The sequence below is a fragment of the Mytilus edulis genome, chromosome 2 (assembly GCF_963676685.1).
Source record: "Mytilus edulis chromosome 2, xbMytEdul2.2, whole genome shotgun sequence".
In the NCBI taxonomy this organism is placed as follows: domain Eukaryota; kingdom Metazoa; phylum Mollusca; class Bivalvia; order Mytilida; family Mytilidae; genus Mytilus; species Mytilus edulis.
Genome location: NC_092345.1, coordinates 29,504,034 through 29,528,252, shown reverse-complemented (window position 1 = coordinate 29,528,252; position 24,219 = coordinate 29,504,034). Strand labels below are relative to the sequence as shown.

Genomic DNA, 24,219 nt, shown 5'->3' with positions numbered 1-24,219 from the left:
CATCCTTGCTTATGATTATTCTGTTTGGTTTACTTTGGTAGAAAAACGAAAATAAAGGCGTCCGAGTATTTTTTCCGTCATCAGACGGACTTTTAAGTCATGGACAAGACTCCGTTTAGAATTGTTTTTAAAATTACACATAATTTTCAAAAGTACTTTTGGACAAGGCAATTATCTTCGCGTTTTTCTGAATACTACGATCATACATATTCTACAAATAAAGTGTATCTACTATTTACTATCAATTTCAAGTTTACTAACCGCGGCTGTCACTGATATTATAAAGTGAGTCTCTATAATCACTATATCGCGTAGGATAGTAAACTTGGAATTGAGGGTACATAGCAAATACACTTTTTTTTTTATATAGTATATGATCATAGTATACACAAAATACGGACCTTGATAAAAAAGGGGAGGGGGGCTAAAAAAATATCCTGTCACCAAGTACCTATTACGTGGGAACAGTATATCTAATTCAGTCAATATATATATTCTTGCTATTACTTTTGATACCTTTCCTGAAATTCTCCGGGCAAAATAAACTTTTACAAAAAAGCCTCCTACAACAGTTTAAATACTTTAAACCACGCTCTAGATTACCCCGATTTCGCGGATGTGTTCTTGTATTTTTTAGCCTTACATGGATGTTCCTTATTTATATTGTTCATCTAAATAACAAAAGGTATCTGACCAGTGGAAAAAAATATCAGCCATTTTCATTCGAAAAGATCAATATAATGTGAGTTTTTCTTTCACTTCTTTAAATTCTTTAAATGAGAAGGATCCTTCTAACTTTAAAGAAGTGAAAGTAAAACTCACATTATATTGATCTTTTCGAATGAAATGGCTGATATTTTTTTCATTGATGATGGGAAAACCTGTGTTAAGCGTGCCCAATATTAGTAGTAATTCTAATTACATAATACGAAAGATATCACATTTATATCAATAAAATATTAAACCATAAATAATTTACCAAATTTTGATTAAGAAATAAATATTTCATGCCATGCTCTTTTCTACTCACGGGTTCGCATGATGATTAGGTCTTTCCACTAATTCGTGGAAAGGTTCTGATTATAAGGTTTTAGACGTTTCTTTGGAAAGACCTATTGCTTTAGTTCTAATTATTATAAGTATTACTTTTGATTCCACCTTAACTTTTCCTTCGCTGTTATTTTGTTTCGCAAGATTTGGCTAAGACATTTTGACTATGATATCGAACAGTTTAAACACTTTTGAGACTGACACCCAATACTTTCCTTATGTAAGAGTTATCTCCCCGAAAACTGTTTTTTCTTGTTATTTATAATACTTTAAAACCGTATAAGAAACCGAGAAATTCATTTTACTAAAATTGCTCGTTATATCCCCAGGATGTTTTGATTAATTTTGACAAAAGCGGTATAGTGATTCCATATGAGAGTTATTTCCGCTTATGCATTTGAAATTAATGACATGCATTAGAAATCATAAGTGATAAAGACCTAGGGTCTTTGAATTGAGGTCCTTGGACAATAGGAATGAACATGAGGTCAAGGTAATGTTCAAAATTTAGATTTTGGTTTCTTATCACTTATTTTCCAAAATTTTGTAAGATATCGAAAAAAGAATTTTTAAAAATTGTTAGTTGCGACATGTCAGAAAGTTGAGTTAAAAGGGAAAGTAGGCAATGGGAGTTTTAGCCACTTTTATATCTTATATTAATTATATGGTAATATAACTCGTTTACAATATTTAGTAGAGGCATATTATTTTTTTATTTAAGGCCTTTGTTTTATGACCTTGAAAGTGGGGTTCTTTTGCTTTAACTTTTAATGTAAGCGTGATAAAGCTATCGGATTTTGTGCATTAAGTTGCAAGCCACATAACCTTGAAAAATCAACCGGAAATGACCTTTTTTATATTAGCTATTATAGTGCATAGAACTATATATTTTAGGAATCAATGTCAAGTAGACTTTCAACTGTTACCGTAAGTGATATTTTTTTCAAACCGGAAGTAACAAATTATCTCCTTTATTTCAAACAAAAATGTAAAGAAACATTACATTCTTAAAATCAAAGTACAATACGCTCTCATTTGGCACTGAAAATTCATTTCCAAACTTTCACATCAAGATACATGTATATCGTTTTGGTTGGAAAGACTTTCAATTGTTCTCTGGACAAATAAAAAAATTCCTGCTTATTTTTTTCTTGTGTGGTATTTCTTTTTTCTCAAAAGATGTCACTTAGTTTTGAAACGACCGCAAACATTAAAAAGTTTTTGGTCGTATATTGTTATCACGTCGTCGTCGTCGGCGTCGTCCGAAGACGGATGGTGTCCGGATAATAACTTTCGTGTAAGTAAATAGAAATAACTACAATTTAACACAAGGTTTAGAACCACTATAGGAAGGTTGGGATTGATTTTCGGGGATATGGTTCAAACTGTTCAGGAATTTGGGGCCAAAAAAGGGTCCCAAATAAGCATTTTTGTAGTTTTCAGACAATAATTTGTGTCAAAGTGTATGAGTCTCTCTGAAATTATACCACAAGTTTCCATACAACAGAGGCATGGTTAGGATTGACTATTGGGGGGGGGGGAGGGGTGGGGGGTGGCTTAAACCATTTAGGAATAAGAGACAAAAAAAGGGGGAAAAGGACAATTAAGACAATTTAAAAGTAGTCTAAGCAATTTATTTTGTATATGATATCATTCAGTCTATACGCTATTGGAACTGACCCTGTTCAACTGAACACTTTTCGTAGTTTAAAAGAAAGCGACAAATTAACTTTTTCAAATTGCTCATTATATCCTCCGAATGTTACGGTTTGTTTTGACCAAAGAGTTACGAAATATCCATATGAGCGTTATCCCTCTTATGTATTTGAAATAAGTTATATGTATTTGTAACTTGTAAATCATAAGGGATAGAGACCTAGGGTGTTTTCATTTGAGGTCCTTGGTCGACTAAAAGAAAAATAAGATCAAGGTCAAACGTCAAGGTCGTGTTTTAAATTTTGATTTGATTTGGCTTGTTATAACTTATTATCAAAAGTAGTATAAGATCACTGAGGTTAAGCTGGTGACCGTTACTCTATTCACGGTCATTTCATGATGGCGGATGAAAAATTAGGTCAGTATCTGTATTGTCTGTTAAATTTTTTCTATATCATTTTCTTTACAAAGGATACATTGGTACGATGTAAATTGATAAAAGATTCGCACGGAAATCACAAGTTACTATGGAGAAATGTGCATGAAACAGGAAATTCGATTTGAAAAAATCGCTAAGATGACCGCAAATCACAATCGAGATGACCGTAACAGAATCAGCGATTCATAACAAGGATGACTGTAATTTGTAAAGGATGACCGTAACTTTTAAAATATGACCGTCGATTCTACGAAATATCAGTATTTGCATTACTACCTGTTTTGTATCAAATAATTAATCGTGTTAAAACGTATTTATAAGAGAGTATTATCCTTTAGGTATAAGTCGTGCTTCACTGGTGAGTCTCATGTAGACGAAACGCGCGTCTGGTGTATTGATTTAAAATCCTGGTACCTCTGATTACTATTTACACCACCGGGTCGATGCCACTACTGTTGGACGTTTCGTCCCCGATGGTATCCCCAGTCCAGTAGTCCGCACTTTGGTGTTGACATGAATATCAATTACATTGTCATTTTTATAAATTTTCTGTTACAAAACAAATGGTTTTCTTATCCCATGAATAGGTTACTGTAATCGTATGTGGAACAAATTTTAGAAATTTGGGGTCCTCAATGTTCCCTAACTTTGTACTTGTAAAAAAAACCAACTTTGTACTTGTTTATGTAGACGAAGCGCACGTCTGGCGTATTAATTTATAATCCTGGTACCTCTGATAACTAATTGCACCTGTTTTAAGTCAGGAATCTGATGTTCAGTGTTTGTCGTCGGTTTTTGTAGTTCAAAAGTGTTTCTCGTTTCTCGTTTTTTTTTATTTTTTTTTATAGATTATAGATAAGACCGTTGGTTTTTCCGTTTGAATGGTTTTACACTAGTAATTGTTTGGGGCCCTTTATAGCATGCTTTTCAGTTTGAGCCAAGGCTCCGTGTTGAAGACCGTACCTTGACCTATAATGTTTTACTTGGACTGAGAGTTGTCTCATTGACACTCATACCACATCGTCTTATATCTAATTAGGAAGAGGTTACAAGCCAAATATAAATTTAGAAGAAACAAACTAAATAATTCAAAAATGTTCCTTAAATTTGAAAATCACTGACGGTTATGTAAAATAAGGGCGTCAAACGGTTTTAAACAGTTAACTTTAATAAGAACTATAATTGCCAAATATTGAAGCAAAACTAAAAGAGATAGGGAGATACGAAGATTTCATTTCCGTATTGAAATCAATATCTACTGAAAATATTGCTTTTCGTCGTATCGCTGTCAATTTGTGTGAAACTTTTAACGTCGTTATCAATAAATATTTCATTGTTTACGAGAAATATGCAGTTTACAGTCATTGTCATGAACTCAACATACGGCAAATTGTTATAAAGAAATTGATTAAACATATTTATTGAGACAAACTCACCAAAAAACTATTAATACAAATACGGATATTTCTTTGAATTGACGGTCATCCTTTATACATTAAAGTCATCCTTTACAAATTACGGTCATCCTTTACAAATTACGGTCATCCTTTACAAATTACGGTCATCTTTTTACCAATCACGGATATCCTTGTTACGGCCATCTCGAAATTATTTTGATGATGATTTACGGTCATCTTAGCGATTTTTTCAAATCGAATTTCCTGTTCATGCACATTTCTCGGTAGTAATTTGTGATTTCCGTGTAAATCTTTTATAAATTTACATCGTACCAATGTATCCTTTGTAAAAAAATGATATAGAAACACATAAACAGATAATACAGATACTGACCTAATCATTTATCCGCCATCTTGGTATGACCGTTAATTGAGTTACGATTATCAGCTTAATCCCAGTGAAGATATCAACAACATATATTTACTAAATTGTTTAAAAATGCCACATGTCATTTCGCATAAATTTTGGTTATTAAAACAGTTACGTTGACAAAAAATAGGAGTTTACTTCATTATCATAGTTAAAACTAGCTGTATTGTGATATAACTCATTGGCCATGTATAGTAAAGACCTAGGGCCCTAAGGTCCTTACTATATGACCCTTAAGTATAGGTCAAGGTCATATACAAATTTGACGTTCAAGATTTTGACCTTTGCTTTAACTCTCTCTCTGTATATAAAAATGATAGTCATGTGACTTCTTGCATTAGTTTGCAAGCCATATGACCTTGAAAATGCCAACAAGATGTGACCTTGTGTGAACAGGAAGTATATATTTTTGTACTTATTTTATGTAAAAGTATATTGAACCATAGATTTTTGAAGTCAGTGTCAAGTTAACTATCACATTATACCGGAACAGTCAGGATTCTACTTCGTCAAAATTATCTCCCCATTACGCCAGTTAATTTTCACAATCGTAGAAATAGAAGCCATTGTAGGGATAACGCGCTGCCAATTTTGCTCTTAAAAACCGATAAATTTATCCGCATAGCACCATTACGATCCTTATATGTCAGTTATGTTTTAAAAGACAAATGTATCTACTAGCTAATGAGCATCAGTTTATGATCTTGTCTGCAATGATCCAACTTAAAACTATTGTCTAATCGGTTGTCAGGTGGAATTTGTGAAAATTCACAAACATTTAAAAAAATTCCAATTAAATATTTCGTGGAAGGGCCGACTAGAGTTTTTTAGTGGTTGAAGACTATAAACCTTAGTAATCACACACACAAAAATATTTTTTCGAAGATATGCATTTTCATCATCCAACTTAAAAGACTATCGCCAAGAACTTTTAGTAAAAAAATAGCTATTCGACCATACCTACTCTGTTTTTACGATTCATTAGATATGTATTTCACTTGACCCATATATTTCATCTTTTAGTACTGTGATTTTTTTATGTTAAAAAGTCAACCTGTAGCTTTGATATACAAAAATGATACAATCTGAAGCGAGATGATGTATCAAATATTCTTGCTTTGTACGTTATCAAGTCAAAATATTCAACTCAAACACATCCTAGCATAAAAAGGTGCACTCGAATTTCTCTTTTCGATACAATTGTTACCCATTTTTAATTTTGTTTTTCTTGAGACACGTAATGGAAGGGCAGACACAAAAATTACTGAACTAATAGATTGATATGTTTTCCGTCCGTGGTAAATTTTATAAAAGAATCGGAGGTTATGCATTTTCTACATCCAACTTGATAGATACCCATGTCTTCGACTTGATATCAAATTGTTCTGCTTAACTATGTAATAAATAAATTGAACGCTTACGCAAATGGTGTTTTTAAAATAGAACACTTCGTAATTAAGAAGCAAATTGTCATTTTATTTGTTTCTATTAACTTTTAAATTTTTTGTTACTATAGTAAACATTACAGTAATTATTTATCGTCTTCTCTAACAAAGAGCTTTGATTCTTTTGTTCTATTTCAACCGGGTTTCCGCCTGGGAAGTGACAAATTAACTCCTTTATTTTAAAGTAAAATGTATAAAACCATATGTTTTTGGATTCAGCTCTCAGTTAGCTATCATCTGACACTGGAAATGACATTCTAAACTCGGTATGTATATTTTCTTATCAAAATACATGTTTATGGTGGAAAGGCCTTCAATTGACGTTCTACTCTAAAACTATAGACCAGTATCATTAACATCTGTATCATGCAAGCTACTGGAACATATTATCTGTAGACACATACTAAAGTATCAAGAGAAGCACAGAGTACTTACATCACTAAACCATGGTTTCAGGTCATGCTATTCCTGTGAAACCCACCTGCTTGTCACACTACATGACTTCATGAAAGCCTTTGACGCAGGAACACAAATTGATGTAGCTATCCTGGACTTCTCGAAAGCATTCGACACCGTGCCACATAACAAACTGCTGCACAAAATGAATGTATACGGAATAAGAGGACCACTTAACAAATGGTTGGAAATGTTCCTAACCCAAAGGAAAATGAAAGCTGTAGTAGATGGAGAGGAATCAGAAGAAGCTTCAGTAGACTCCGGTGTACCACAAGGTACAGTACTAGGACCCCTCCTCTTCCTCTGCCACATAAACGACCTTCCAGATGCAGTACAATCATCGGTCAGGCTGTTCGCAGATGACTGCCTCCTTTACAGGGACATAAATAACCAACATGACCGCATACTCCTACAGCAAGACCTCCAAAATCTACAGGTATGGGCCAAAAACTGGGGCATGCGCTTTAATGCAAAGAAGTGCTATATAACAAAAGCCAGAAGATGTACAGCCTAAAACATGTACTACAACAAGTTCAACACAAACCATACCTAGGCTTACAAATATCAGAAGACCTAAAATGGACCACGCATATCTCAAATGTGGCCAAGAAAGCCAATTCGACGCTTGGCTTTCTAAGAAGAAATCTACGCTTCAGCCCAAAAGACCGCATATATATCATTAGTACGATCAACTATGGAATATGGAGCCATAATATGGGACCCATATACACAACATGATATAACTCAATTAGAAAGAATACAACGCAGAGCAGCCAGATTCATTACAGGCGACTACAGGTCTAGAAAAGAGGGGTCGGTCACTAAAATGCTAGCCGAGTTAGAACTAGACAATCTACAAACAATCGTACAAGTCAACGGCTGGTATTTCTGTACAAAGTGGTTGAGGGCTTGGTCCCAGCTATTAATCCCGACGATATTCCTGTTAAAAGTCAACCCAAGAGGAAAATCAAATCTAAAACATTTGACAATTTTGTAAGTGCCAATATAGTGACAAATTCAGTGAAGAACAATAAGAAGGCACTAGAAACTATTCCTAGCAACACCGATCCATACAAGAACTCTTTCTTTGTCAAGTACACCAGAACCAACTGGAAGACCGTATTGTATGCGCAGATACAGTTGAGAGCTTCAAGGCTTCTCTCCAACACATTCAATAGGTGTCTCTCTCTCCCATTGAGTAACAGCCAGAATTGGTGTCTTCAACGTACACTTACAGATACAGAATTGTTTTCTGAACAATTGGTTTTTAAATCTTGATATCTATATACCGACCATTAGCGAGGTGTAAAATGTTGACAAAATAGAATGCCTACCCATGGTAAAATAGTTTCGATTTTAATTGGAAAAGTTAGAACATTATTTTCGAAGCGAACCTATAATACGTGTGCATATGATCTATTTTGATATGATGAAGCCAAAAGTCTATAGAAAAAGGCAGTGCGGCATAAAAGCAAAATATCTTAATTCAAGCCTGCAAAATAGCCTGTTTATATAGAAATTGCTATTTGGCCGGCACCAGCAATATAGTGAATTTATAGCCTGCGCTTGAGTAATTGAAAATTTGTTATTTTGCTGATTTATAAGCGGAAGCCTATTACATTAAAAACAATTTTGTTAACACATATGCAATTCAAATAACAGACTATTATTTCAAAGGGATTTTTTTTTTGGATTTTTGAAGCTATGTGTTTACTTAGTTATGATATTTTATGGTGTGATCACCTTTCTCCAACATTTTATATTTTTATATACAGGTAAAACAATTCCTGTTGGAGAAATGTGATTTATTGACATTAGGGATTAAAAACAAGAGGCTCTCAAGAGCCTGAATCGCTCACCTGGCAAACAATGCCTTCGGCCATGTTTTTTGACGAAATAGAAAATAAAACACAAACTTTATTTTATACACCCTACTGATCATTCAAATGAAGTTTGGTTGAATTTGGTTGAGTAGTTTTAGAGGAGAAGATTTTTTAAAGTTAGCAAATATGATGAACAAATTGTGAAAAATTGTCATTAAAGGAGAATAACCCCTTAAGGGGTCAATTGACAATTTTGGTCATATTAACTTATTTGTAGATCTTTTTTGCTGATCATTTTTGCTGTTTACAGTTTATCTTTATCTATAATAATATTCAAGATAATGACCAAAAACTGCAAAATTTCCTTAAAATTACCAATTAAGGCAGCAACCCAACAATGGGTTGTTTGATTCATCTGAAAATTTCAGGGCTGATAGATCTTGACCTAATGAACATTTTTACCCCATGTCAGATTTGCTTTAAATGCTTTCGTTTTTGAGATATAAGCCAAAAACTGCATTTGACCCCTATGTTCTATTTTAAGTAACGGCGGCCATGTTTTTTGACGGATCAAAAATCAAAGCACAAACTTTGTGCAGGATAATCTAAGGAACAATCATGCTAAGTTCCATCCAAATCCATTCAGTAGTTTCAGAGGAGAAGATGTTTGAAAAATTGTTAACGACGACAGACGACGACGATGGACGCCAAGTGATGAGAAAAGCTCACATTTCCTTTTAGGAAAGGTGAGCTAAAAACTGCAAAATTTCCTTAAAATTACCAATTCAGGGGCAGCAACCTAGCAACGTGTCGTCCGATCCATCTGAATATTTCAGGGCAGATAGATTTTGACCTGATAAACAATTCAACCACAGTCAGATTTGATCTTAATGCTTTGGTTTTTGACATTTTACCCCTATGTTCTACTTTTAGCCGTGGCAGCAATCTTGTTTGGATGGCCGGGTCACCAGACACAGTTTTTAAACTAGATACCCAAAAGATGATTGTGGCCAAGTTTGGATTAATTTGGCCCAGTAGTTTCAGGGGAGAAGATTTTTGTAAAAGATTACTAAGATTTACGAAAAATGGTTAAAAATTGACTTTAAAGGGCAATAACTCCTAAAGGGGTCAACTGACCATTACGGTCATGTTGACTTATTTGTAAATCTAACTTTGCTGAACATTATTGCTGTTTACAGTTTATCTCTACCTATAATAATATCCATGATAATAACCAAAAACAGCAAAATTTCCTTAAAATTTCCAAAAAAAAAAAAATTTCATCTGAAAATCTCAGGGCAGATAGATCTTGACCTGATATTCAATTTTACCCCCTGTCAGATTTGCTCTAAATACTTCGGTTTTTTAGTTATAAGCCAAAAGCTGCATTTGACCCCTATGTTCTTTTTTTAGCAATGGCGACCATGTTTGTTGATAGATCAAAACTTCGGATACAATTTATACACTAGATACCCTAAGGAACATTCAGTTAAAGTTTGGAAGTATTTGGCCTAGTAGTTTCAGAGGAGAAGATTCTTGAAATAGTTTACGACGACAGACGACGGACGACGACAGACGCCAAGTGATGGCATAAGCTCACTTTGGCCCTTCGGGCCACGTGAGCTAAAAATGTACAATTTTCCAAATTTTGTCATTATCAATGTTACATGTATAACCGTGGTGAATTTGTTTATAAAAATGGCTGATACAAATGTACTGGTGATTTTTAGAGTTATTTCCTATAATCTAGGTCTTCCTCCTGAAATGGCGAACAAGTCATGTTTTTGTTTATATTTGATAGTAATAATTAATTAGCTTTTAATTTGAAAGAGGTTGAATGATCACACTGGCTTCATAAATTAGATTAGATATACTGATCTTAAAGAAAGACAACACTGAATTTCTTGTTATTTTTTTGTATTGAAGATTGAAGACTTAATTGCAGCTACTTTTGCTCTAATGTTCGTGCTATTTTCACATTTCTTGGGTGGTGTGAGATAAATATTTCTACTTACAAGTGAAATATCTTTCTCAGCAAATAATTCGTCGAAATTAAATAATGACTTTGAAAAGGCGACCATACTTGATGACGTCACGTATACATACACAACTTTCTCCAAATGTTTGAAAGGGACGGATAAGATGATTAGCGAACCCGATTCCTACGATGTAACTCGTGTATTACAATATTTCTCCGCTATTAACAGTTAAATCTTAATTATTTATAAAGTTCCGCAAGCCTCGCGCTTTAAATATTAAAATTAACTGTCTTGAGTGAAGAAATATGGTAACTCACTTGTTGAAGTGATGAAATCTATATATCTCTTCCCTTCCCGGAGAAAGCAAGAACTTTTGAAAATCTATGGATTAGGGACGACATCAAAAGTTCAGTGTAGGATAAAAAACTTAATTCACATAGTTTTTTCAGTGACACCCCCATCCCCCTCTTAACTTAATTTGAGAATAATTGATTTACCAATAGTGATATTTTTAGATATACAAAACTTGTAGAATTATAAACCCCCACCCCAAACTATTTGATTTAAGTTTTTTTTTTATCCTACATCGATCTTTTGATGTCGTCCCTTAGTCAATTGACTCCTAATTGGAGTTCTAGCTCTGTAATGACTTTTTTTACGGACTTTTTGTCTATTGTCTTGAAAACGTTAAAATATGGGTAAACAAACCAAACAGCAAGTCAAGATCTACGTGTATTAAAGTAAAATTTTGCTTGCATCGTAAGTAGACTTTGTAAAGGAGAAAATGACCTTAAATGACGATCTTTTACCCTTTTTACGTGTTTTAAGCAAACACAAATGAAAGATACAGAGAAACTGTAAACATATGAAATGATAATCAATACGAGATACCAAGATAAAAAAAAATGAATTCTTTTCTAGTCCACAATTTTTGATTTTTTTGTCTAAGATGCACAAAGACCAAGTCGAGATACATATGCTTTTTGTCTGATTCTATTTAAACTATATCTCTAATACATATTGAGTAAACTTTTATAAAATTTTAAAAGCATTATGTCAAATATCTGGTGTATTTTTTTTATTTTTTTTTAGTAGAAATTGTGAAACACCTTGAACCAAACATAGAATGCACTGAAGGTCAAAGTGTGACATTTACTTGTGAGGTAAATCATGCAGATGTTCCTGGAAAATGGTTTATAAATGACCAAGAGCTGATTACATCTAAATCTTTAAGTATCTCAGTTGATGGAACACTACATGAATTAAAAATTCACAATGTCAAACTTGCAGATAAGGGAAACTATTCACTTCATTTCGAGGATAAACCAGTAAGCTCATCATCATTAACTGTATCAGGTAAGAATCATAAAATTTTAAAATACTTTTTATTTCACAACCTTCAACCACCATGTAAACATATAATACAATACTTTTTGTCCTTTTTAAGTTCCAGTTTTCTTTAATGAGTTTTGTGTCATACTGGAATTTTTAATATGATATTATTACGTAAGTATTTCTGTATTGGCCTTGTTATTGGTCCGAGGCTTGCTGTGTTGGCCTGAGGCGAAGCCAAGGCCAATACAGCTGGCCGAGGACCAATTACAAGGCCAATACAGAAATACACGTAATAGTATCTTTATTAATTAACTACAGTGTTACAATATTTTTTTTCATTTCACAAGAGATAAATATTTTTACCTTGAAGTGGAACTATCCAAATCTCAGTTTCTTTTTATTAGATGCAATATATATAATGATCTGGTGCTGTTTCCAGGTGTCTTCAGCATTTTTTCATCTGATGAATTTTACTACCCTTTCCAGTCACTATAAAGTGTTACAATTTTAATTTAGACGCAACACATAAATATAATGGAAAAGGTACTTATACTGCCTTTGCATGTATTTATATGCAGAAACAAATTGAATATATTTTAAAACAAAATGTACAGGGGCGGATCCAGCCATTTTAAAAAGGGGGTTCCCAACACAGGACAAAAGGGGGGAAGGGGGTTCCAACTATATGTCCCCATTGAAATGCATTGATCGGCCAAAAAAAGGGGGTTCCAACCCTGGATCCGCCAATGATGTAGGAGTTGATATTAATACCACTATCCATAAGCCAAATTACCAAAGAACAGAGATGTTCATAATAACAGAATGCCTGGTTCGGGTTTAAAAATAAATGACAGTTTACCAAAAAAAGGAGCAAAAGTAAACAGGTCCGAGGTCGTCAAGAAATGAGCTTTGTGATAATCTACTCGTTTCCCAAACCTGAAATAGTTCTATCGTTTGCTTTCAAAATACTTTTTAAATGAATGTGACCGTCTTTAGCCTGAAATATATGCCATACTGACATTTTCAGCATGTTTAAGATGACTTAATGACAACTGCATCTTCAAAACAACTGTTTACTTTCAGTTTCTGTCTTTCGATGTAAAAACTAGAGACCTTCCGAAATCCTGCACTTGTGCCAACTCGGCCAATACAGAAAAAAATCTATATTGGCCGAGTTTACACCATATATTGCATAGGCAGTTTTCATCATATTAAGTCCAATAACAGTGTAGTTAATTAATACATCGCAGTATTGTTCTTTGGAGGCAAGCTTCCTTTTTCAGAATTTTCGCTTCAGAGTTATGTGATTTTGATTGATATTATTGGACAATTTGGAACACATACAATTTCTTCTATATTTGTGGGTCACATAATTACAAGCTTTCACAAAGTTAAATTGTATATCTGCAAGTTTACATAAAAGAGGGTTATACAGGCTACTACCATGAGTAGTATCTACAGATTTGGATAGCGCTGTTTTCAATACCACAGCAGAGAATTGCGATAGCGTTAAATACCACAGCGTTAAAAACGTCATGGTGAGAACATTGAATTAGATAAAGACAATTCATTCACAAAGGGGAAGTGTTCGCCGCATTTGTGAGTAGATAAATCTTACAAACACAATTGTTCGTCTTAGCAGGGTCAAATTAAAAGGCGCATCAATTGTACGATATAGTATCTATTGATTGAATATTTGGTGCTTAACGACGCTGTCAACTCTATTGTGCTATTCCGTGGCTGTCTATTTTATTGTTTGGGGAAGCCGGAGTGCCGTGAAAGAACAACCGACCTTGGGTAAAAAAAACTGACATTTCACCAGACAGAAAGGAGTGTCACCAAAAGCAATTCAACAAAAATATCAATAAAAAGTAAAATCACAAACATAATGAACTCTGAGGAAAATTCAAAACGGAAAATCCCTAATCAAAAGGTAAAATCAAAAGCTCAAACACATCAAACGAATGGATATCATAACAGCTGTCATATTCCTGACTTGGTACAGGCATTTTCTTAAGTAGAAATGGTGGATTGAACCTTGTTTTATAGCTAGCAAAACCTCTCACTTGTATGACAGTCGTATCAAATTCCATTATATTGATGACGATGCGTGAACAAAATATAAAACCTACATAATACATAATAGGTAAAATATAAATAATGCAGCAGTCAATATTGTGCTTTAACCCTAATCACTAAAAATACATACAAACATGTAACAAAGAAGCACATAAAAGAAACATATTAGTAAAAATTTAAGACAAGAATATACAAATTTACCATAGTACAAAAACACAATGACGAGATGTATAAGTACATAGCCACGTCATATATGTAACAAAGAAACATAAAAAAGCATATAGACAAAGCACATAGCAAAAATGAAAGACGAGCAACAAACAAGGTTCGAAGTAACACCAAAAGGCATATAGACAAAGCACAAGTACCACAAGTATCTTAATTTTTTTTTTAAACAAACACATATTTAACAAAGATCCACAAAAAGGCATATAGCAAATGTAACAACCCCATTCATTGCTTTCTTATGATAGTTCTATTAGAACTTATTAGGGATTTCAACTCGGTGAGGATTTACTAATCGATTACTCGATGGATTTACCGAGCGGTAAAACGGTAAAACATTTACAACATGGAAACCCAAAATAACACCCGAGTTATGTATCATAGGTCGTTGTCATATGATCTTAAAACCCGCAACATTATTATCTAGGACTAGATAATAATTCCAGGGAATTTTATACCATAATGAATAGCTCATTTACGACATGTACTAATTATATAAACTGGTAATAACCTAATCAAGTAATTAATTAATATGTATAGAAAATTATTACTCAAACAGCAGTATTTGGAAACCGTAAAATAACACATTTAATAATCAACAAAGGGTGATAATTATGACGTTATCATTTTCTGAGAGTCGATACAGGTGCAACGAATTTGTTCTTATTTAGAAAATTATCTTGTCAACTTTTTCTGGGACGAAGCGATTTCTCAAATTTATTAAGTAACTAACAGTCTTTGCTGGTAAAAATATACGCTCTGACGGTAAACAGAGGTGGGGAGTGACCAAGATTAGGTAAACGTGTCAGCCTAGGAAAAATGTTCTGGTTATGATAATCCTACTTATACATGTACCCCTGTTAAAAGGAATTTTAAATGACAGCCAAACGCAAACATTCTAATCGTATTCTATTTTTTATTGATTTTGAATAATATATAATGTCCAGGGAGGTACTCTCAATAAAAATATGTTTTGTTTAAACTTGAGAAAGCAACAAAATTCTAACAGGAAACCGATTAGTCGAGTATCATTTTGGTATCGATACTCGGTACTACCGAGCGATACTCGAGTACTCGTTGACATCCCTAGAATTAATACAATATTTGCACATGGTTATCTGTAACATGTACTTTAATGACAAGATTGTTTGATATAAAATATATTTCTAATGATAAATATTCTTTTCTCAAATTATAAAGATAAAAAAATTGAGAGATGTATTGTTCTAACAATGGATCCAACAATACGAGATTTCGACTTTAAAAGATACTGAATCTTGCTATACTCATAATAACATTTACCAAATAATTTATTTTTCTTTTTCTTAAAAAAAACAACCAATCAGCATCGTTTGGTCGCAAATAAGAAAGCGTATTTACAAAGGTATAATCAACATTGAGCAAAACATTTATTAAACAATCTTTCAAAAAATCAGTGAAGTGTGACAGTTTGACAATTAACGTAGCTCAATACAAAAGCTACTAAATTTTTATTGAAATTTCATTTTCAGCTGTTGTTATTACTTCTGGATATTCAAAACCACAGAAGAAAAAAATATTTACATATCTTGCACTGTTAATGAGTTATGATGATAATTAGTATTATAAACAAGATATTAAGAACTTGTGGGCAGTACTTTGTGGTTAATAAATAGAATCATTTGATAGCTTTATGACCACTGACCAGCAATGAAATTAACATTTATGAAAAAGAGGTAGATGGGGGATTTTTAAAGAATTAAGATAATGAATTCCCAACAATAATACATTTCTATATTGGAGCTGCCAGGAGGAAAAAAAAATCCAACTTTTGAAAGATTAAAGAGGGAATCAAAATACAACGTCTCTGTAGAGTGCACCTTAGGATGTATACAAATCAACAGCATTATTCAACAAAATGATTTAAAAAAAAAGATCCAATCTTCATATTTACTACGGAAGCGTATTAGCGCCACACATTTTTTTTTTTAATTTTTCTTCCTATGTTTGCGTTATAACGCAAACCTTTGCGTTATAACGCAAACATTTGCGTTATAACGCAAACCTTTGCGATATAACGCAAACCTTTGCGTTATAACGCAAACCTTTGCGTTATAACGCAAACCTTTGCGTTATAACGCAAACCTTTTGCGTTATAACGCAAACCTTTGCGATATAACGCAAACCTTTGCGTTAAACGCAAACCTTTGCGTTATAACGCAAACATTTGCGATATAACGCAAACCTTTGCGTTATAACGCAAACCTTTTGCGTTATAACGCAAACGTTTGCGTTGTAACGCAAACCTTTGCGTTATAACGCAAACCTTTGCGATATAACGCAAACCTTTGCGTTATAACGCAAACATCTTTATTTCAATTATTCATTAAGTTTTGTATATATGTCCGTCTGTCATTCATTTCGGATGTGATTTACTAGTAGATAAAAAAAGAAACATACATACAAGGCCAAATCATTATAATAAATATGCATAGATATAATGGAATAATTGAAGTGCAATTATACATAAATTAAGACTGATTTGTGCATCAGAAAAGTATATATTTTAAGAAGAAAATAGATATAGTATATAGTCATATTAAAATTGAAAGATCAAAAATAATGTCATACAATTGTGAAACCTCCAAGTCAAATAGACAAAATGATCTTTCTGCTTTAAAATGAACTATTAATAAGGAAACATTTTTTTTAAATCTCAGAATATGATCAAGATTCTTTGATAGAAAGTCATTGAATTTTCATTTCAATATAATGAAGTATTTTTAAGATGCTTGGGTAGCAATTTGAATAGAGAGAACATAATTTTATTAATGAAACATCTTCATTCTATACATTTATTGCCAAAGGGTAGCTTGTTTGAATGTCACCTACTTTACACAGTTCTCAAACGAGAGCTTACTTTGGAAGTATATTTATATTCGGTTATAGCTATATTAGCAGGGTTGATTTTTTTCTTAGGTATAACCTCAATTTACTCAATTTTCTTTGTAATATATATACTAGTAGTAACTTGGATATCGTTTTTGGGGACCTTATAGTTTGTTGTTTAGTGTGAGCCAATGCTCCGTGTTGAAGACCGTAATTCGGCCTATGATGGTTTACTTTTACGAATAGTGACTTAGATGGAGAGTTTCTTTATTGGCACTCATACCATATCTTCTTATATTATTATGCTCATTATTAGTCATTGATATGATATAATTATTCAAGTAGTTTACTTTGCAATTACTACAAAGGTGATAAATTTTATTATATCCAGCCTCCTCCATTAATAACTACTGTTTCCTTTGAATCTTAAATAAGAAATAAGATAAAACAAATGTTTGCGTTATAACGCAAAGGTTTGCGTTATATCGCAAAGGTTTGCGTTATATCGCAAAGGTTTGCGTTAAAACGCAAAGGTTTGCGTTATAACGCAAAAGGTTTGCGTTAAAACGCAAAGGTTTGCGTTATAACGCAAAAGGTTTGCGTTATAACGCAAAGGTTTGCGTTAAAACGCAAAGGTTTGCGTTATAACGCAAAGGTTTGCGTTATATCGCAAAGGTTTGCGTTATATCGCAAAGGTTTGCGTTATAACGCAAATGTTTGCGTTATAACGCAAAGGTTTGCGTTATAACGCAAACAAAGGAAGAAAAATAAAAAAAAAAAAATGTGTGGCGCTAATACGCTTCCGTAATTTACGTTCACATTTTTGACACCCTCGAAATCCATCCCTCAAACAATTAATATGTCGTTCGTATTTCAATATGTTATTTTATATGTGTTTCTAGATTTTGGCAAACATGCTGCAACACAATAATTTCAACCCCATTGAATTCAGATAATATAATGTACTTTCACCTAAGATATAGGACATACTATTTTTGGTTTAAGTAGTTAGTACTCCGGTACTGACATAATTAAAACAAACCTTTCTTAAATTGTCTGTTATTAAATTTTGAAATTATAGAAAAAGTAAGGTTCAACTAATTTGGGCAAAGTTTACCTTAGATTGATTTGGCTGTTTTAGTCCATTTTGGTCTTGTAGCTTTTTTTTCCATTCTCATACATTCTTGGTTTTGAAGTATTTAGCTTTGAGCTTTCTGGGTGAAGGTTTAGCCAGAAAATTCTTTCACACTTGAAATAAGGGAAATTGTTAGATTTTTTTAGTTTAGAAAATTTCATTAGTGTCATATGAAAGAATAGTATAGACAAATTCAAAAACTATGGTGCTTTAAAGGGATTTCTGTGAAATAAGGAAAATAATCTGCAAATTACAGTTAACGTCGCTACTGGTGTCATTATATAGCATCCCTTAAACATATTAAACTGATTAAACAAAATATACGGTTTGTATAAACTTTTACTTGAAAAAATCTAAGGCAATAGTTAACTAGCTACTTACGGTTAAGATCATGTCATTCCCGGAGTCAGAAGAAAAGGAATAGTATACAGACAATTAAAATCAAATACTACATTTATATTGTTCCTTATAAACAACGACATTATTCAACACAAATATATTTTTTTGTTTCACACATCAGTCAAGATATTGTATATTTAAATATCAATTCCTTGCATCAGTGCAAAAGAAAAATCCTCGCCGATGTTACATTTAAATATTAAAATTAATATTTCGACCCCACTATTTGAAAATCAGGCAGCGACACAGAATTACAAAACAAACAACGTTTATTTAATTATTGTTACGTTCGTAGTAACATAGTACATTCCATTATCGGTCACCTGTGTCAATTCACGTGCACACTACGATCGTTGTTGTACTTGAATCTTTCGGCCAATGAAATGATACGCTAGAGTGTTTTCAATGAATTACCAAACGCTAAACTTGACTGCAATTCAGTGTAAAGTGTATGGGATACTTGTAAGAGAACCTTTACCTTAAAAACTATGAAAATTAATTCCATCGGGACCATTTAAACCATAGCAACTCATTTCAGTGTGTCCACACATTTTAAATTTGGGATATACATTTGAAATAAGATAAACCTTAAGGTTTATGACCCCTTCTGTAGCCATTTTTGTACGAACTTTTTAAACTTCAATAATATCAAAACTACAGATATAATGAATAATAAAGATAGGCCATTTTGCACATATACCAAAGGAAAACTTGATGCAAAGCATTATTATTTACTGTTTTATTGCATTTAATAGAAAAAGAGGACTTTGTGGCAAATAAACCAAAATTTCTATAGAAAATCCATAGCCTTTAATACAGAGATTTCTGTTATAAAATTTGAAACATAGATTACTCACTTGCTTTTCTATGATGTGCTAGCGTTATTGTTTACAAAAAAATACAAGCAACCTGTAAATTCCAAAACACCTCGTGCTGAGTCACCAAAGTCGAGCGCACCCTAAAAGGTGTACTTGAATTGGTCTATATTTATATTTGTTTTAACCAATAACTACATTAATAAACTTGTTTTAAGGAAGTCAATGCTAGCACTGCATACAATAATCCTATATCTATCAGTAACCAAATTGCCAAACAATAGATTAAAAGGATAAAGGCTGTGGATTTTCTATAAAATTTCCGTATGTTTAGCACTGAATCAACCCCAGAGTGCATAATCCTTTAAAAATATTTAAAGCATGTTTCCACTTATAAGTATTCATATGTAAAAGTTTATATGAAATTTTTGTGAATGTTTTTTTAGAGGCTAACATTTCAAAGAAACATAAAGAAGATGATGTTTCTAACACTGTCAAGTTATCAAGCTTTCCGCCACACATGTCAGTACCGACCATAAAGTTATACATAGAAGGTTTAGCAGCAAATATGAAATCAAGTGTTGGGTTTATACGTTTTGATGATGCTACCAGTACTGCTTTCATTAATTTCCTTACAAATGAAGGTTGGTATCTTAACATTGGAGGAAAACTGTTTATGTTTGAAAATTGCTAGTTTAGATTTATATATTTCATTGGTACGTTCCAGTTTATAACTTATGGAATTCTGAACTAAGATTGCAATGGGGCACAGTGGACGCTGTTTATAATCCTGTTGTTTTAATTTGCTGCTTAAAAGTATTTTAAATAATTAGCTCTCCAAACTTTTAATCGATCATGAACTATTCTCTAAAATAAGTATTTATATTTTACATTTTAACCTTTAGTCAATATATACGTGTCTCCACTGACCAAAGTTCCTCTGTAAGTCTTTTTTTTATAGACAATGCTATAATATATGTTGCGTTTGATACACATATCCCACACCCTGTAATTCTCCAGGAACAAAAAAGTACATCACTATGAAATATATGATAACGTTAAAGTTCACATTTAAATCAATTTAAAACATTCAGGGGACATTGACTCGATCTCTACATTGAATATTATATTTGACTTATTTTAGGTTAAGTAATTTGTAAGAAGAGTTTAGAAAAAATTGTGTTTACTGCCAGTAATTTGCAAACGAATAAAAGTTATACGGACAAAAAGTTACAAATTCATTATTGATCCTGACAACCCAATAATTGGAAAAACTATGAAAACCTTATGTAACAGATACACTTCATGATAAAATATATAATAGTGGGTAAAGGTCAATAGTGCAAATACAAAATATAACGGTAGCTAGTATTGTAGTTATTTATTCCATATAAATTCCTTGTATTTTTTTTTATAATACCATGACAATTTGTTGAAGTATAAGTTAACCTCAAAAATCTTAAATCAATTTATATTGTTGTGTTTTTTTTACGACATCATTTCTTATCAACTGCAAAACGTTTTTTAACATTGATCTTTGTTTTTGTAAGCTTCTGAACAATTCTTGTCTATGAAACCAATAGAAATTGAAGGATATCAAGTAAAACGTGAAAGATATTTCCAAGCAGCACTTGACAATGCGAACGATGGTGAGATATATCTAAAAATATATAAACATTTGTATTTTTTTTTTTAAAGTTAACCAAAATGCTAAAAAACTATATAACCCTTACAAAAGATTTATTTGCAGTTAATGTTTTATTAGAAACAACCGTGACAACATAACAAATAAAAGAGTGTGAATAAAATAAAAGATTTGTCTTTTTGAATCAAAAATGTGCAAATCTCCTAACAAGTGAAAACAAATAGAAGAAATCACATGGGGTTAGAGTAATAAATAACGGGATTTGCTGTTTTGAGCACAGTTTGTACTATGAGTACTTGAACTGAGTTAAGATTCATAAAAAAAACCCAAAACGGATGAACGTAAAGGGTAAACATCCTTGCTTTAAGATTGACCACCAACAATGTGAATCAGTCTCAGCCAAAATGTCACAAAGGGGGAATAACACATAACTGGGAAATATTTGACCGAACACCTAAACTCAAAATTATAAAACAAATGTGACTTATTTATTGTAAAATATTGAAAAAAAAAAGATATTTGGAGAGTGATTCACACATGCTTATGTTATTTTTAATGTAGTGAAGTCAATGAAATATAAGGTGACAGTATGGAAATTATTTTGCTTGATATTATTTAAAACATGTTTAACAATAATCATGAGTAACATCTGTTTAGTATTTTACACCTTTTTTATGATTAGATACTAAGATAGATAATATATTATCCTGCACAATAAAGGCGGGTTCTCCGATTTAATCTCATTAGGGGCAATAGCCCGAAATGAAGCTGAGAAACTTCCCTGAGTGTGAAAGTAGTGATAATGTCGTTTTCCTTAAACATGTTTCAAAGATATTCTTATCTTCGCAGATATTTATTTTTATTCCTTAAGATTTCATATGTAAAAATATGTCACCAACTTGTACGTGCGTGTACAATTTTTTTTTCTTTGGGGTTTATAAACATTTGCTATTTTTGTTTTGCCTTGATTTATTTGCAAACCAACAATTTGGTAAAGTTGGGGATAACTATAATATTTTACATCCCAGGTGTTATAGATTAGACGAAAAACCATTTACAATTCATAAAATCTAGTTTAGAACGCCACACAACCAATATAATATACTTTATATATTACTATATAATATATACCCTTTATGACCCCAGAACACGATGTTTAAATATGAAACCATGTCAACTCGGTCCACTGGCTAATCGGTCCACACTTAATCGCCCCACTCTTGTTTACCATCTCTCCCCACTTATGAAAAGGGTAAAATCCCAGTGATCAATCAGTCTGACAATTCACCTTATTTATGAAAAGGGTTAAAATCCCACTGAATAAAGGTCTGCCAACTCGCCCTACTTATGAAAATATCTTGTTTCCTTAAACTATGTTAAATTACTAAGAATTAGTATTAAGGATTATGTACCCTTGTGTTGATTCAATGCTAAACATATGAAAGTTTTATAGAAAATCCACAGCCTTTATCCTTGTACTCTCATATTTGGCAATTTGATGACTGATAGATATAAGATTATTGCATGCAATACTAGCATTGATTTCCTAAAAAACAAGTTTATTAATGTAGTTATTGGTTTAAACAAATAAAAATATGGACCAAATGAAGTACACCTCGACTTAAGGGACTCAGCACGAGGTATTTTGGAATTTACAGGTTGGTTAGAACATTTTGTATAAAATGAACACTAGCACATCATAGAAAAGCAAGTGAGTAATCTATGTTCAAGCTTTATAACGAAAATCTCTGTATTAAAGGCTGTGGATTTTCTATTAAATCTTGGTTTATTTGCCACAAAGTACTCTTTTTCTAGTAAATGCAATGAAACATTAAATAATTATGCTTTCCATCAAGTATGCCGTTGGTAAATTTACTAACTAGCCTATCTCTTTTATTCATTATATCTGTAGTTTTGATACAATTGAAGTTTGAAAAATTCGTACAAAAATTGCTATAGAAGGGGTCATAAACCTTAAGTCGTCCTGGTGTAGGGGTATGTGTCGTGGGTTGATATGCTTATAGTCTTGAGTTCGAATCGCAGCATAGACGATGGATTTGTTCTACATAAATTTTGAAAGTGTGTCTTTTCTCAATAAATTATTCTATGTTTTATTGTGGATTAGGCATTCCCGCCAATATGTTACAAAACAAAGGAAAGCATGCAAAACAAAAAAACCCAAGCTGTGGTGATTTGGTAGGGATGATCCGGCTCAGTTTACCCCCAGGTGGAACAAATGAGCTGGGATGTTAAAGTATTACTAGATTTATTTCACTTGACTGGGCGGGGTTTAAGAAGTTCGCTTATTTAAGACTAGTCCATCAAAAGATAGGAGTTTTGGGATAAACTCATCAATGAAGTGGCCAGTTATTCGTCCTATATCATACACTCAGCTCTTTTGTATATGCGTTTGGTGGCAGTGATAGGTGATTATAATTCAATAATATTTATAACGACAATCATCCTTATCACACACATCTTCAAATAGACTGTCCTTATGCAAATTAAAACATAAGCTCCGCCCGATCAGTTTAAATAACATTGGTAATACATGTATTGCCATTTATTTTCATCATTTCAATTGTATATTGAAATCACAAATGCAAACGTGCTAGATATCTATGTCGATAAAATAAAATGTTAGACATTAATATTGACATTTTTAGATTGATATGTGTTGAAATTGACTTGTGATTGTATTTATAGTTTTATCTGACATCAAAAGTCTAGGATTGGAAACAGTTCAAGGATTTGAGGAAATTATGAAGGAGGGCAGTTACAAATGCTACTGGAACCGTGTATATTTGGTTGGAAATTACAACATTGGTAAGACAACTTTAGCTAAAGTTCTAGTTGGAGACCCAGTACCTGACGTCAGACAATCAACGAATGGGATATGGCTTTACATTGGGTTGGCAGGAATGGACATTGATCAAAAGAAGTGGATATTTTTACAAAAAGGTATTCATGAAAGGCTTTAGCTCGCGATCGCTAGCTGAACGTATGACTTTGTCTATATAATTTACACATGAGACTACCAATA

General features: G+C 32.6%; 1 protein-coding gene across 1 annotated transcript in view; it reads left to right on the top strand.

Moving 5' to 3' along the window:
* The window catches only part of LOC139511913 (uncharacterized), a 71,742-nt gene that overhangs the window by 23,782 nt on the left and 23,741 nt on the right, over positions 1–24,219 (top strand). The window contains exons 5-8 of the mRNA XM_071299064.1: positions 11,768–12,031; positions 19,978–20,175; positions 21,082–21,180; positions 23,883–24,137. Coding sequence (XP_071155165.1) covers positions 11,768–12,031; positions 19,978–20,175; positions 21,082–21,180; positions 23,883–24,137 — 816 coding nt within the window. The remainder of the gene's footprint in view (positions 1–11,767; positions 12,032–19,977; positions 20,176–21,081; positions 21,181–23,882; positions 24,138–24,219) is intronic.